This window comes from Saimiri boliviensis, chromosome 2 (assembly GCF_048565385.1).
Source record: "Saimiri boliviensis isolate mSaiBol1 chromosome 2, mSaiBol1.pri, whole genome shotgun sequence".
NCBI lineage: Eukaryota > Metazoa > Chordata > Mammalia > Primates > Cebidae > Saimiri > Saimiri boliviensis.
The window spans coordinates 143,353,597-143,369,570 of NC_133450.1; the positions used below are offsets into that span (position 1 = coordinate 143,353,597).

Sequence of the window (15,974 nt, forward strand, 5' to 3'; positions counted from 1 at the left end):
ATATAGGTTGGACAGTCCCTTCTCTTTTGGCGCTTGGAGACGGGCCTAAATGTCCAGGGCTGAAGGGTCTGGAAAGCCATCTTCTACCTGTTGCACGTAGTGTCCCTGCACAGAGCCCATGTTAACTGCTGATCCAGAGGGCTTCCCACTGGGGCTAGCAGAGCTAGGCCTGAAAAAACCAAAGGCAGGGGTTGAGAATACACAACGTGTCACCACAGAAATGGAGTCAAAGCCTAGCACATGGAAGAGGCGCGAGGAAGGAAGGGCCTGGGCCAGAGGTGCTCTCTCTGAACAGTTTGTGGACCTCTTGATGGGACAAAAAAACCACAGACCTAAGACAGCCAAGAACGCAGCAAGGAGAGGGAGTGGCTGTCACCAACCACTGAGGCACCTCCAGGACAGAGCTCAAGGAGACACACCACAAGAGAGGGAGGCTGAGGCCCTGTGCAGGTGGGCACGGCTGTCCTGCTGTGCAGAAAGGGACACTGGCCGTCTCAGGCTCTGGACCAACACGGTGCAGTGCCCCAGACAAAAGGCCTAGAAGCCTGACACTCGGCCAGAACCGTGTTATTGCTCTAGTCTTAGCTTTTCAGAAGAGGGGGTGGAGGAACAAAAATGTACGACATACTTCTAAATGTGTTCCACTGACCACTAGTTCCCAGGGATGTTAATTAGGGGCTATGTGGGGAAAAAATTCTGCCGTCAAAAAGCCTAAGTGCCGTGGGCACAGAGTTCAACAGGACTCTCCACCCAGGCCTGCTCAGCCTCTGTGCTGGCAACTGCCTCTCCCGGCAGGCCGCCCCAGAGACAGCACAACCCTGAGGACCTGACCAAGGAAACTTTTTTTGCAGGGCACATCTCAGCAGCTCTAGTTCCAGAAAACGTTGGGAAACATTGCTTTACACAATTACAGCAATTTCCCCAACCCTCCTAAAACACCATCGAAACAAAGCTACTAGTTAAGGCTTCCACTTTCTAAGTATTCTCCAAAGAATAATCTGCTGCCATTCCTACATCTACATAGACACAGGCAATTCTTGTCCCATGAGCTTCTGTTCTCTAGGTTTTTGCCTCTTTGAGGAAGGCTCTGTAGCCAGAGGGCAGCGGCAGGACAGCATGTGCTCAGACCTGCGGCCGCCTTCCTCCTCCCAGCTCCGCTCCGTGGTGGGTGTTGCTGTCCAGCTATCTTTTTCACACAGTCCTGATGTTTTGGTCTATGTGAAAGACATGGCAGGGAAACAAATACTAAAAACAGAAATAAATGAAGCCAGGAGAGTGAAAGAAAGAATAGAAAAGATGGAATGGGAGGAAAATCCACAAAAACCCCTTTCTCTGGAAATGGAGGAACAAGAGTGGAATGCCATGATGGAGGCGGTGGCCTGACAGGCAAAGGGCAGTGGGGCAGAGGGGTGCAGCCGGAGCAACTCGCAACCACAGAGGCCCGGCTTGCAGAGCGCTCCTCAGGCCCGCAAGTACCTGTGTATTCATGGGGTCACCTCGTGGCGCATGCAGTAAGGGTGTTAACCTCTCACAGGGTACCATGGGTCAGGCACATCTGTTTTACTCATTTTGCAAACACAAAGCGGTCTCAGGAATCTCCCACATGTAACAAGGGTCAACTGACTATACAAACCCTCAGAGCCCAGGGCCAGAGTGTGCTGCCTTCACATCTACACAGAGGGAGCAGTGGGACCAGATTCTCTTGCCAGCATCCGACAGAGCCACCTGTGTATCCCGCTGAGGGGACCTGGGATGGTTACCGGGGATGGAGACAGATACAAAGGAAGCAAAAAGCAGGTGCTGGTTTGTAGTGTGGAAGGAATGACCCCACAAGCCCAGTAATAAAAGTCCCCTGGCAGAGGTCAGAGGGCAAATCCGAGGAAAGAGACGCCGGGAAAGGCCATGCTCCTCCCCTTGCTGGGATGCAGCCCTGTGGCCAGTGGGTCTTGTTTTTAGGATCTGATGGGAAGTCACATCAGTCCTGATGCCTACTAAATGTCAGCAGTTCCTTTTCCTACCTTTCCAGAAAGCTCCCCAATCCAGAGCATCTTACTGTAATGATTAAAACCCAAATCACTCTCCTGATTGTTCATTCTCCCATGTTTAACTGCAACACCAGTGCATCCAGTGCCGAAACGCCACAGTGACGCAAGGCGCACACAGGGACCAGGGTGCTGACAGCTCTCCCTGGGCCCAGAGATTCTTCTGAGCCACTGGGCTGCAGCTCTAGCAACAGCTCAGCTATGCAGCACACAGTCACCAGGGAGTGGCTTTACCTGTAGGTCTGTGGCGATGGCATGGGGCCTCCTGAAGGGACATTCTGTTTACTGTCGGCAAAGTGGAAGCCTTTCATCTCCATCTGAGAGGGCTAAAGAGATGGAACAGCAACACGCTGTCATCCGACGCCCTGGAGACAGTAGACCACCCAGACTCACTGAACCATACCCAGGGCAGAGGTGGCAAGGGCCGTGGGACTAGAGCAGTGGTTTTTGACACCAGGGCCCAGTTTCATGGAAGACGATTTTTCCACAGACCAGTACAGGTCTGCAGGCCAGGGGCTGGGACCCCTGTTCTGGAGGAATCTGCAAGCCCCTCCCCTCCAAGCCAGAAAAGAAGGCTTCTTCTTAGGAGCAGGAACCATCACAAATTTTATTCTTTTTAAAGTGAGGTGGGAGAGCCAATGAAGCATGGCCACCCAGAGCAGGGCCCCCTGGGGAACTGGGGAGGAATGCCGATTCCTGGCCCTCAGCCCTTGACACGTTCAGAGTCCCCAGGACCTGCCCCTTGATGGCCCCCCACACAGTCACATTCCTTTCTGCCCTGGCAGTCCTGCACATACCCAAGCCACCGGCTCTTTCTACCACACAGGGGTTCTTGGCTGGCTAGAAAAGGTTTGTGAGGCAAGGCCCCTTCCCCAGGGTCACGGGCAGATGGGGTCCCCTTACCTCTCTGCTGGTGTTCAGGACTGGCGGCTGGGACCCGGGTGGAGGAATCCTTCTGGGGGCCCCAACAGAGAGGCTCTGCCCAGGCGGCAGCTGAATGGACTGGGGCAGGATCAGCGGCTGCTGCCCAGAGCCGTACCGAGGCAGTGGCATGGTCAGCTGCTGGGCGACAAGGACAGTCAGGAGGAGAAACGGATGCTACAGAGAAACCCCAAACACACACCAAAGAGCGACTGCACAGGTACTTCAGATTCATTCACTATAGAAGAACTCAAGCAAGAAGAACTGCACACAGCAGGACAGGTTCTGATTTCTACTGTGGGATGGGAGAGATCGCCCAGGATTTTACACGTTCGACGCCAGGGGCCTGTCTTCTTGCTGGAATGGAGTAGGTGGTGAGAAAATGGGGAAGACTAAGCTGGCTGCAGGCACAGGAGCTAACAGCATACGTGTGTCTCATGCACATCTCTGCAAAGGGCTGGGTCTATCTTCAGCCCTTTCTGCCTTTGTCCAGCAAGTGCTCACTGAAAGCATACAATGGGCCGGGGAGGCCCTGTCCAACACGGGCCTGGGCACTGCCAGGGCAGTGTGTGACACACTGGACACTCTGGGTGCAGAGTAGCACAGGACCCTCTGGGTGCAGAGTAGCACAGGATCTGTGGGTACACACAGGGTGGGGGCAGGCAAGGAGATGAGTGAGGAAAGTCGAAGTAATGGCTAAGCCAAGTCCCGAAAGATGAAAGCTGCATTGGACATGTATCTCTGCATTCCTTTGTACAGCACCAACACTGAAGACTCTTACTGTTTTGCATCAAGACGTGATTCCAGGCTGTGAGAATCCTTTGAAGCATGCCATGACAGAAGAGAGTGGCTGCAAGGCCTAACTGACTAGAACAAGATTGGCGAGGAGGATGTGGGCCTGGAGACTTAAGGGTATAGGATGGCAGGGCTGGGCCACTTTTGGTCTCTCAGTCACTGTCCTCTTCATCTCCCTGCTATTGAGTCCACAGTGGAGGGTCAGAAGGATCTATTGGAATTACATCATTGAGACTTGTGGTGGCCAGAGCCGCAAAGCACCACGCTCCTCCTTGGAGCACCAACACGGTGCAGGATGAAGACGAGGGGGATACACTGCCATTTTTAGAGTGCTGACTTGGGGTATGATCTGACTTGCAGAGAGGCCAGGTAGGAGCCCTCGCAGGAGCTGGACAGTGTGGTGTGGTATGGTTTGGTGTGGTGTGGTGTGGTGTGGTAGAGGGGATGAGAAACAGCTGGATTCTGAATTCTTCCTTTTAAAGGCAGAGCCGACAGACCTGCTGAAGGATCAGGGGCGAGGTGAGGAAGAGCAGGGAACAAAGGAGGACATGGACTGGACAAGCAGAAGGATCGTGAGATGCCACAAGACACCACAGCACAGATGCTAGAAAGTTGACTGGATTTGAGATTCAATTCCAGGGACAGATCTGAGCTGAGTATGTCCATTTGGGAGTAAGGAGAAGATGGTAGGGATTTGGAGCCATGACTGTTGAAAGATACCAAAGCAGGGCCCAGGCGCATGCCGAGCATTACAGAAGGAGGGGTCAGCAAAGGAGACTGAGGCAGCCTGAAGCAGCCGAAAAGCCAGGAGTGACGGCCTGGAAACTGGGTGAAGAACATGGTTTGATGGGCATAGGGGGTGGGGGGCAGGATCATGGGGTCAGCAGTGCAGCTCATTTGTGTAATGACAGTAAGGACTACCTGATGCACAAAAGAGAGGGAGACTTGCTGGGGCGGGCCCCCAGGGGCACAGGCAGCACCCAGGCAGGGATGTGGCCAAGGGGGCTCAGATTAATCACTGCTTCTGTTTCCTGGGTGACACAGGAAGGGAGGTCATGGGTGGGAGAGAGGGGCAAGATGCAAATCTGAAAAACTGGTAAGAGGGTGGGGGTTGACAGGGAGCCATAGCTTGGGTGAAATGCAAAGGCCACGTGGCTTGATGGATCTGCCGATAGGGAGGAAGAAGCCAGGCCAAGGGAAGGATGACAAAAACATGGGTGATAGAGACTGGGCTCAGTGGCTCATGCCTGTAATCCCAGCACTTTGGGAGGCTGAGGTGGGTGGATCACTTGAGGTTAGGAGTTCAAGACCAGCCTGGCCGACATGGCAAAACCCTGTCTCTACTAAAAATACAAAAATTAGCCGGGCATGGTGGCACATGCCTGTTATCCCCGCTACTCGGGAGGCTGAAGCAGGAGAATTGCTTGAATGTGGGAGGCAGAGGTTGCAGTACCCGAGATCATGCCATTGTACTCCAGCCTGGGCGACAGAGCGAGACTCTGTCTCGGGGAAAAAAAAAAAAAAAAAAGGCAACAGGGCTACTCAGAAGAGGCTGACTTGCTGCATGCCAAGGAATGGGCACAGTGGCTATCAACAGCATGACAGGCCAGCACACACTGAGAGGCAGGTGAAAAGAAAAGGCAAAGCTGTGAAAGAAAGAAGCCTAGGGCTTTGGGTGGAGTGACTGAATTCCTGACCTGTGGGAGCTGAGAGTCCAACATCTGGGAAGCACCCAGGCCGGCAGCCTGGCCGAGCTGGCCCTCGTAGACCAGGGCTTGGTTCCCGCTCATGGGCTGGTAGGGGGAGCCAGACTGCGGCTTCACCATCTCCAAGGGCTGAATGCCTGGAAACGCTGAGTACGGAGGCTTCAAGGCTGTGCCCCCAGAAAGGATCATGGTGCTGGGCGGTGACAGGCTGGGGTGCATGTACACCTGAGATCTGCAAAAGCCAGACAGAAGGTCAGGGTCAGGTGGGTGAGCACTGCCATGCATCCGGCCCCACACCTCAGAGATCCCCTGTAGAGCTTGCTAAAACAGAGATCCCCGGTCCTACCCCAAGAGTGCAACTCTTGCGGGATCAGGATAAGGCCCGAGAACAAGCTGCTAGATGGCCCAGATGCTGCTGGATTAAACAAGCGAACACATCCAGGCTGTACCAGGCACAGGACATCAGCCACACTGGCAGCCACAGTGAAGGAGCAGCCAGCGGTGGGGAGGATGCAGGGAGTCAAGGGGAGAGGAAGAGGAAGGAGCAAGGGAAGGAGGCAAGATGACATGGAAAAGCAAAACCAGGCCACTGCGTATCAGCCCGGCCCAGGCCTCTCCTAGAGCACAGCTAGTAACAGACCGAAGAGTGATCCAGATCAACACCCCTGCCCCACCGGGCCCAAAGCAGAGAAGTACCAAACAGCTGCAGGACAGAGGCAGCACACAGGGCCGAGGCCTGACTGTGAGCTGCCAGCTCTGCGCACTGGTACATGAGCTCACCTGAAGGGCTGTAAGGAGCTGAAGATCTCCTGGGACTGGGACACAGGAAGCCCACCCCTCAGTCCAAGCTGAGCTTGTGCCTGCAGAGATGTGTGAAGGGAGATCGGGATCTGCTGGGCAGCGGCAGCCTGCAAATGGGAAGCCGGGGTGGGGGGAGGTAACCGCAAGGCCCATCCAGGTGGTTCCTCACCTCCCATCTCCCTCCTCCCCACTCCCCAGCCCCTCTCCACATAGCTGTTGGGACACTTCCCAAAATTCCAATTCCAGCATGTCATTCCTGGGCTTCCCTTGCTATTGGGATAAAGCCTATAATGAAAAACTGGTAGCAACCCCAAACCACAGCATAGCCCTACCCTGGAATTCTATACAGCAACAAAAATGGATGCTAGCACACACGTCCAGAGATGAGTTCCAGAAACATAATGTTGAATTTAACAATGTACAAAAAGATACATGCAGTCTGACCCAGTTATGCAAGAACAAAAATCTTGAAAATCAATATGCAAGAACAAAAATCTTGAAAATCAAACAAGATACAGCAGTTAAGAACATGTTTTTAAAAAGAGGTCAGCAGAGGCCATGTCCTCCACTGGCAAGTCTGCACTTGGAACAGATTCTGCCTGGAAGTCCACTGTTGTGGCTGTGCAGGGATATGGGTCTGAGGGGTGGCTGAACCATCCCAAAGGCCCAGCACCAGCGTTAGGAGGGAGACTTCCAAAAATCACCCCTTGGCAGCACAGAAAGTATGCCAGTCCTGCATAAAAAGAAACGCCTGCTCATTTCTAAGACTACCTCTTTCTAACGCATCCATGCCTGGGAGTTTAGGCCTTTCTTCTCTTCATCAGAAGGATACCTGATCACCAAAGAAAATTCCATTTTAGCTAATTCCTCGGCTAGGACACAAGGAGGGAGAACTTTGAGAAAAGAAAACTGAGCAGAGTGGGGAGCAGTCAGCTCCACTCCTCTTCCCTATCTCTCATTATTTACTTAACAAATATCTTCTGGCTGCCGTGATGGGCCAGGTGCCGGCCATCACATGTGAGGGGATGGAAAATGAGACAGACAATGAGCAAATAGATGAGCAAGCCAATTCCGCCTTGCACTGGCTCCCTCCCTGCCCCCACCAGGCCACCCGGCTTGCTGCTGTCACCTGTTGGTAACTCTGCTGCTGAGGTATCGTTTGAGGAACCAGCCGCGGCTGGCTTGCAAACACATGGCCATCCAGGTACAGGGGTGGGAGGTGGCTGCCTGGAAACAGAGCAAGAGAAGGTAGGTAGAAGAGGATCAAGCCTACTACATCTGAATGTCCCTGAGGGACACAGTCTACAGGTCTACCAGGGGATTCAGTAGGGATGATGCCATGTGTACAGAGGCTGCTCAGTTCCCAGTGTGCCTGCAGCACACGCCTGCTCACAAGACACCTGGGATACACCTCAAGAAACCCAGGGAGGGTGCAGCGTCAGGCCTAGGAGGAAGGAGGTGGGCTCTGGCCTTACCACTCACCAACTGCCCCAGACAGTCGGAGGGGGATTCTACTTTAACTAGGGCTGCCTTGGCCTCTCATTCACTGTCCTCTTCATCTCCCTGCTATTGAGTCCACAGTGGAGGGTCAGAAGGATCTATTGGAATTACATTACTGAGATTGGCAGCTGGGCCCTCAAAACCCCAACACTTTCCCTTGGGTGCATGGACACATGACAAAGATGGCAGCAGTCAGGACAAAAACAGCTACCAGTGACTGAGGGCTCTGTTGATACGAAGCCCTTTCCAGGTAAGACCTGGCTTCACAGGTGTCGCCACCCCACGGAGCAAGGTCACTGCCCTGTTTCACTTAAGAGGGGAGGATGAGGCAGCTCAGGGAGCACAGCTCCAGCATGTGACCCAGGTCTGACTCAGAGCCAAGCCTTGGCTCGCTCCTCTCACCAGGAGGCAGGAGTGCTTGGCCGTTGTCCCCCAGTTCTTTCTCCCAGCATGGGGAGGCAGGATGTGCACATTACCTGCAGCACATGGAGACCTGCAACCACTCAGCCTGAAAACAAGTTGCTACTTCTACGTGTACTCAAGCCAAGGCCAGGAGGTGGCATTCGGGGCTGTTAATCCGTTTCTCTCGATAATAAATGGAGAAGGCCCCAAGGCCTGGCTCAGGGGATGAGATACCTGGCATAGAAGCAGAAGGTGCTACAGAGGCCACAGGCATGGGTGGCATGGACACTCCACCGAAGGAGCTGTAGTTGACCCCGCTGGAGGCACCCACAGAGGATGGAGGCTGGATGCCTGAGCCAGTGCCACCTGGAGAGCTCTGCTCCGGCAAACTGGGGGAGTTTTCCCAAGCCTTGCGCGCAGACTCCATCTTCAGAAGCAAGCGGGGGAGGGATGAAAATTACTATCACGACGGCAGTGGGCAGCACCGATCTAAGCTTTGGGGGTTGGGGGAATCCTCCCTTCTGCCTCTTCATAAACTGAGGTACTGGGTTGGGGCTCATCTAGCTCAGGGCTGGTGTTACCTTCAGAGTGAGGTCGGCGGTGGGGAAGGACATTGGGGAGAGACCGATGGCTCTCTGGATGTGATGATCCCGCCGCAGGATGGGGATACTCTGTGTTAACCCTGCCTGGAGAGAAGGATAAGGAAACCATGGAACGCAAAGAGAAGCAGAGATGGCTCTGCCCAAACCCATCCACGGCTTGCCTGAGCACATCCAAGGCTTGTCCAAATGCATCTATGACTTGTCCAAATGCATCCATGGCTTTGCCCAAAACCACCTACAGTCCCCAATAGCATCTATGATTTGTCCACATGCATCTTCAGTTTTGGCCACATGTACCCAAGAGCACTAAGTAATGAAACTGATGGCAGCCATGACCATGACTAATATCCTTGAGATGGTTGCCTTCATCTGTTTCCTCAACACAAGTCTGCAGAGAGCCACCCCATGTATCACACTCCACGGTGCCCTTCAGACAGAGAGAGCCATGTCCCAGCAGTATAGACACGAACTGGCTGCTAGCACACAAGCACCTGGTTCAGAAGACAACTGCCAACCGGCCTGGAGATGTCTTGGGCCAGACAGGGAAGGCTGTGCCCCTCAGCAAACTGTGAAAAAGAGGGCTCTAGTAACAGAGGCTGGACATGCAATAGTGCCCCACCATCTCCTGCAGATCCCCGGCATCCATCTGCACATCAGAGACTGCAGACTCTCAGAGTATAAAGAACCTTGCAGAGCCTAGCACTTCCAGGATATTTTTTTTCATTTGACACCTATGAATATTGTATAGCACTCACATTCCTTGGAATCCTCTGGGAAATGCTGTCCAAATGATACTCATTCATTCAGCACATGCACTAGCACCCACCCCAGCAGGTGGTAAGGACAGAGCAGTGAACCAGATGCCGCAGCTCCCGGTGGCCACAACAGATGCAACTGCCAGCCCCTGGGCCTGTGGTAGGCACCAGGAGATTTTCTGGATTACAGCAGTTAGATCACAGGTGGCCAAGACCCTTGGACGGTGAGATGGGGCCTCCCAAGGAGGCTTCTCCTACTCAATCTGTGCCCCTTACCCCCTGGCCACTGAAAAGGCAACCTGAGTCTGGGCTCGAACTTGGCATAGAAGAGACATGGAACCAAAGAGAGCCAAATAAAGCAGACCTTAGGAACTGTACAATCTCCACTGGAAGGTCACAAAACCTGGGCAGAACATTTAAGCATCTTTTAAGGACATGGAGCTGCTAGTGACTGAGTCACGTGCCAGCCCAGGTCAGCCTGACTCCAATACATGCGCTGTCTCCTTCGCCCAGGACCTGCCAGCCCCAGGTGGTAAGCAGAGCCAGAGGTAAAAGTGTGAACTTACATTACTGGCCAAGGCATCCTGAAGTTTGACAACTGGACTCCCGGCAGGACCAGACGCAGAACCAGGTGCCAAGCTGAAGTCGGAGTCCTGAAAAAAAGGCCACAGAGCCCACTGAGATCTCCTGGCTCTACATTCCCCGGAGGCACACGTTAAAGTGATGCAGTTACTGCGACTCAAAAACTCCACTAAGGGGCATTCACTGGGCCGTGTATGAGCAAGATGGCCAGATGTTTCCCCACGGCACAGGAGACAGGACACCAGCCTCACTCTCTCCCGGTCCCTTAGGTGATCTGATAGAGACAGGGAAGATCACTGGCCTGTCTGTCCCGAGAGCCTGGCCAGTGTCAGTGAGGCAAACTTTTGAGGTGGAATTTCACTCTGTCACCCAGGCTGGAGTGCAGTGGCATGGTCTAGGCTCACTGCAACCTCCACCTCCTGAGGCAGGAGGTTCAAGCGATTCTCCTGCCTCAGCCTCCCAAGTAGCTGGGATTACAGGCGCCCGCCACGAAGCCCGGCTAATTTTTGTATTTTTAGTAGAGATAGGGTTTTACCATGTTGGTCAGGCTGGTCTCAAACTCCTGACCTCAGGTGATCTGCCCACCTTGGCCTCTCAAAATGCTGGGATTACAGGTGTGAGCCACTGTGCCCGGCCCAGTGAGGCAATCTTTAAAGCAACTCAACAGAGCACTGGCCACGTGCAGGACTCCAAGCAAACACTCTAGTCACTGCATACTGCTTGGCTCCCATCCATCTATTCTTTCTAGGAGACAATCCTGTCTGAGTCCCCTCCCCAACCTCTCCAAGTACCAAAAATAAAAAGTAAAAAAAACAAGCAAGAAAACAAATCAAACCCTCACTTTTGGACTGACTCCAAATTCAATGGGTGGCACAGGCAGCACGGAGTCCACGTGAATCTCTACCCCATTCACAGGCGGAACAACAGCCCCTTGCAGCCGCTCGGCTCCCTCTGAGCCCTTTCTGTTTTTCAGAGAACGCTCGTTGCCGATGGGTCCTGGTCTGTGCTCCTTGCTCTGTCCAGAGCCTTGTTCTGAATCCTTGATAAGAAAAAAGCAGAGAGGTGGAGATATAGACTGGAATGACCACACTCTCCAGCTTCGACTGTCCCAAGAATTTGGGGAAGACAACGAGACAGTGGCTCTTTCCACCTAGGTTACCTTCTGCTCAGATGGCTTTGGAGCCTGCTCCTTGTGGCTGTCAGCCTTGGGTTCTGCCAGGCCAGGCCCACTCATCTCCTCTGGCTTCAGAGTCCCATAGGGGGAACTGCGCTGCGAGGAGGTCGCAGATGACTCCCGAGACTCCGCGCTCAAGTCAACGCCACTATCTCCCTGGCTGCTCTTAAAACCCTGCTGTGCAGAGCACAAAATGGGTTAGAGCCTCAAACTCCAACTTGATTTTCCAGACAGTAAAACTGCGTGTGGCACTGAGACTCATCTACCCCAGCTGCCTGCCCCTTGCCAAGTGTGGTGCTGATCTTGGTCCTGCTATGCCAAGGATGCCTCACAACTTATATGTGGCCAAATACACCAACCCCGATAGAGCTCACGACCACAGAATCTTCCACAGGCCCCAGACTGAGGCTGCCAAACCCATCTCACTTATGACCCCAACCAGACTATGTGACTGCGGACACCACTTCAGGGGAAGCCCTCAATCCCTCCTCCCACCCAGCGTTGGGTCCTTCCTTGTTATCCCTTTTCTCTTTCTCCTACTCATGCAGGCCCCATGCACAGGCCAGACTCCCGGCAGGGGTCAAGAGGGAAAACCACTGATGAGCTTGGGCTCATGACAACAACCAAATTCCCAGCTTGGCTGCTGTGGCAGGCGCTTGGGTGGGCTGGGACGCAGGGATCCACAGTAAGCTGGCCGTGTGGATGGTGAGCACGTACTCATCCCAGGAGCAGCATGTGGGCAGTGGCCACACTCACCTCCGCAGAGCCAGGCTCAGTGCTGCTGAAGGCAGTGACAGCTTTCCTCCAGGAGTCACTGGCTGGGGCCTGCATAGGGAGAGCTGCCAGGGGACGGAGACAGGGTCAGGGCATGAAACAGAAACCCATCTAGAAAAACACGAGTTTATGAGCTCTTGAAGAACAAGCACAGGCATAGCCTGCAGAAATCCAACTCCCCTCCCCTGCCTCCCCTACATGGCCCCCCCTCCCCTCCCGCAGCTCCTATACATGACATCTGGTCAACAGCTCTGACATGGAAGAGCTGCTCTGACAGCCTTACCTAACTTTCCACACCCTCACCCAATGTGTTTCTCAGCATCTCACTGATACGAAAGACAATGAGCACGGCAGAAGCTGTCATTCCTGCTGATCTGGATTCTCTGTTGCTATTTCCGCTATGCCAATGCTTCCTTTCACTTAGGCTACTTCTAAAAGTTGGCAGGTTTTTTTTTTTTAATTTAAAAATATATACTTTTTCTTTTTTTGTTTTAAACAATAGAGACAGGGTCTCGCTTTTGCCCAGGCTGGTCATGAATCCCTGGCCTCAAGTGATCTTCATGCCTTGGCCTCCCAAAGTGCTGGGATTGTAGGTGTGAGCTACCACTTCTGGCCAAAGTTGGCAGCTTCTACAGAGTCTCTGAAAGATCCAAGTGGGTATTACTAAAATTTGTTCAGCTCACAGACCATTTCTTGAGTGGCCACAGATCCTGAGCCCAGAAAAATAGATATGCATACAAAAGTTTACATGCTAGAGTAGGGTGGGGGGCGCACACCTGTAATCCCAGCTACTCAGGAGGCTAAGGCAGGACTGTGTGAACCCAGGAGTTCAAGTCCAGCCTGGGCAACATAGTAAGATCCCATCTTTTTAAAACAAAAACGCTTTCTCGTGCTATTTTAATAACCAAGGGCCCTCTGAAAGCCATCCATGGACATTGCAATCCCTGGTCTGAGCAACCAATGAGACCCTGCAGAATTCTAGAGGAAAAGATCTGACAGAAGGGGATGACTCACACCTGGCAGCTCAACCAATCTGGCAGCTGGGCATTTTTGGACATCAATACCATGACACCTATCACTTAGCCACTACCAAATCTAGTGCTATTGATGTTTTCTCAAATGACTGTGCTTTCTTTCCATCAAAGTTGGGCATGTTGAATGTTATTTTGTAGTTTGCTAGAACCAAAGTTTTCACCAAGCACATGAGGACAGGCAATGTGGAGACAGTGGAAGATTCAAGGCCCAGAACTCAGTGCCTTGGGTGCTTGTCCTATGACCCTGGAGTCAAGTCCCTTCCCTCTAGAAGCCTCAGCTGCTTTGCAGAAAAATGAACAAGCACTAGGTGACCTCTCCAAGCTCCCTTTATGGGCCTGAGCTGTTAAATGTCACATGACCTATGCACCCTCTGGGCTAACAATGCAAGACCCTGCCTAGGAAGCTTCAAGAAGAACCTATTCTATGAAAATAGTTTTCTATTTTAAAAGGAAAAGTTACTAGAAAAATCACATTCCATACAGAATTTTTTTAAAAAAACTTTTTCAGGGAAACAAATTTTCCAAAAAGTAGCATATACCCTCTTTCTGGTCTCAGTTTGCCTTTCCAGAAGAGCATTCAGGGCAGAGCTTCCAGAGCCTTCCCCATGTTAAGAAAGGGTGCAGAGCACAGAAGAGAGTTGCTGAACTCCTGCGGCTGGTCTGTCAGTCACTTGATGCTCTTCCGTAAGTTAGTGGGAGAACACGATGACTGACGAGCAAAGGCCAATCCCATTGCTGCACAGTCTCAGCTCAAGGGGCCACTGATTTCCAGATCACTGGACATAATGAATGCTCTGCTCTTCTACCAAATTTTAGGCAAGGAAAATTGTGTATCTGTTTGGAGGCTGTAGCAGCAAATCGTTCAGATGGCATTCAACACTAGCTCAGCAGTGGAACCCTGCAAATGGGTACTGTTCCAACTATGTCTGTAGCTCAAAAGCAGGATCCTCCCTAAGACACAAACCCGGTCTGTGATGTGACCTTGGGAGCCACGGCTGGGGTCACAACCCCCAACTCACCCTGGCTGCTGCTCTCCCAGATCTCAGTGCCCAGGTTGCTGCCAGGCGCGGTCATGTCACCTTGCTCCAGACATAAGTTGTTCTGCTTTTTCGCAAATCGAGGAGGAATACGGGAGGAAAGGCCTCGACCTTTGACAGGCACCTGAGGGGAAGAAAGGGTGCTGTAATCTAGTCTAAGGCACAATGACTGACAAATTCTTCCCAGGGCAAGTATCCCAGGTACCAAAATGACACCACCTGAAAATGTTTCAGACATACGTGGAATGCTGGTCTCCCAAGACCTCAAGGAGAATGAACTGTGAGGCCAAGCCAAGCACTCCCCAGGGAAGACCTGAAAGGCCAATGGACCGTGATCTGTGTGCGGGTCTAGCCCTGTCTCCGTTTGAGTATACGGTTCACTAACCACATGACTTCAGAGAGACAAATCTTATTCCGCTCAGGAATGAGGAGTGGGGAGCGGGGAGGAGCTGGGAGCTGACCGAGGTCTGCATCTTGGCTTGGACACATTTCCGCTGTTACCACCCTAGACAAATCACCCTCTTCAAGACTCAGTTTCTTCCTCTGCAGAACAATGATGCCACCACCTATTCTTACTTTGATGGAAGGGCCTTGATAATAGCAGGCACAGGGAGACAATGTATGCTTACTAAATACTCCTTCCTTACCCTCTGCCACCTTAAGCTTGCTTGAGAACTCCCTTACCTGGCTCTAGGTTGGCTAGGCATCTGCCAGGATGCCCTCCTGCCCCACACGCTCCGGCCCCTCACCTGCACAGCCTGCTCCTTCTTTCTTCTCTCTTCCTCCAGCAGGCGGCGCTGCTTCTTGGTCAGGACTTCAATGAAGCCTTCGCCTACCATAGAACCCACCTCACTCTCCTCTCCCGGGCTGGACCCGCAATTTTCGATGATGGCACCTGAACCAAGATTTCATGAGAAGGAACAGTCTTTCCATTCACCAGAAGGCAAGAACAACACAATTTAACAGGCGTCTGAGATCTAGCATCAGGCTGGACAGAAACCTGGATGGGACTTTTGCGTCTTTCTCAGGCTGTCTCTGATCTAACATACTGTTATCATAAACAAAAGAGGCCCGAGGGCACAAGTGAGAGAACACTCAAAGGGCACACTTAAACCCCACCTCTGCTCCTAGCCAGCTGTGAGACCTTGGACATGCCACCCAACGCCTCTGGGTCCCCGGCTTCCCCCCTTTAAAGCGTGGAAACTCCAAGATGTCACAGGGATCCAATGGCCTGTGAGCAATAGCTGGTAGGAATCCTGCCTACTGTGCTCACCTCCACAGCCCCAGAACCCAGCCCAGTGCCTGCCCAGGCTATTCTGAGAGCTAAGGCACTCAGTGCAAGGGCAAACTCGGCAGCTCTGAGGACTGCACGGCCCCTGGTTCCACCTGAGCTCTTTGCCCTGAAGATGTGAGGGCAACTTACTTCCATAGTTCAGGTCAAACTGTTTCATGGCCTCTCCCTGTTCGCCTGCCCTCTGAGCAGCCAACTTGGCCTCTTTCTCTGCCTTCTTACTGGAGGCTTCGGGAAGGTCAGCATTGGCATGGGCTGCCCGCTCCAGGGCATAGGGGGAGTGGCCACTCCCACTGCTGCAGCCACTAAGACCTCCAGGCAAGGCCTCATCTGGGGATCTGTAAGGGAAAGAGCATGGTGTTAACCAGAGGCTGGAGAAGGAGGGAAACGCGGCACATGCACACAGCCTGCACACAAGCCAGGCGCCCTGCTCTAGGCCTGCTTCTTCTCGCTGACCCTTCGGGTGAGGAGAAGCGGCTCGTGGCAGCAGTGCATCCGTGTCTGTGTGCACACACACACGGAAGGCTGCCCCCGCCGGCTCTGCCTGTTCCTGAGGAA

General features: G+C 53.0%; 1 protein-coding gene and 2 non-coding genes across 21 annotated transcripts in view; all 3 read right to left on the reverse strand.

Annotated features, from left to right (window-relative positions):
- PRRC2B (proline rich coiled-coil 2B) overlaps nt 1-15,974 on the reverse strand; it is a 118,527-nt gene that overhangs the window by 5,652 nt on the left and 96,901 nt on the right. For 9 of the 19 annotated variants that reach the window (XM_010341451.3, XM_074394603.1, XM_039461244.2 and 6 more), the window contains 16 exons: nt 15,549-15,754; nt 14,875-15,020; nt 14,108-14,249; nt 12,037-12,119; nt 11,266-11,457; nt 10,948-11,145; nt 10,091-10,177; nt 9,261-9,335; nt 8,749-8,853; nt 8,402-8,594; nt 7,395-7,492; nt 6,245-6,372; nt 5,456-5,696; nt 2,946-3,104; nt 2,277-2,368; nt 88-169 (listed from right to left, as the gene is read on the reverse strand). In XM_010341451.3, coding sequence (XP_010339753.2) covers nt 88-169; nt 2,277-2,368; nt 2,946-3,104; nt 5,456-5,696; nt 6,245-6,372; nt 7,395-7,492; nt 8,402-8,594; nt 8,749-8,853; nt 9,261-9,335; nt 10,091-10,177; nt 10,948-11,145; nt 11,266-11,457; nt 12,037-12,119; nt 14,108-14,249; nt 14,875-15,020; nt 15,549-15,754 — 2,227 coding nt within the window. The remainder of the gene's footprint in view (nt 1-87; nt 170-2,276; nt 2,369-2,945; nt 3,105-5,455; nt 5,697-6,244; nt 6,373-7,394; nt 7,493-8,401; nt 8,595-8,748; nt 8,854-9,260; nt 9,336-10,090; nt 10,178-10,947; nt 11,146-11,265; nt 11,458-12,036; nt 12,120-14,107; nt 14,250-14,874; nt 15,021-15,548; nt 15,755-15,974) is intronic. The other 10 variants (XM_039461247.2, XM_039461246.2, XM_039461245.2 and 7 more) reach the window with 10 other exon arrangements.
- Nucleotides 3,907-3,992, reverse strand: LOC120360746 (small nucleolar RNA SNORD62). The gene has a single exon (XR_005577172.1). It is a non-coding gene; the product is annotated as a small nucleolar RNA SNORD62 (small nucleolar RNA).
- LOC120360747 (small nucleolar RNA SNORD62) lies at nt 7,801-7,886 on the reverse strand. Its single transcript, XR_005577173.1, has one exon. It is a non-coding gene; the product is annotated as a small nucleolar RNA SNORD62 (small nucleolar RNA).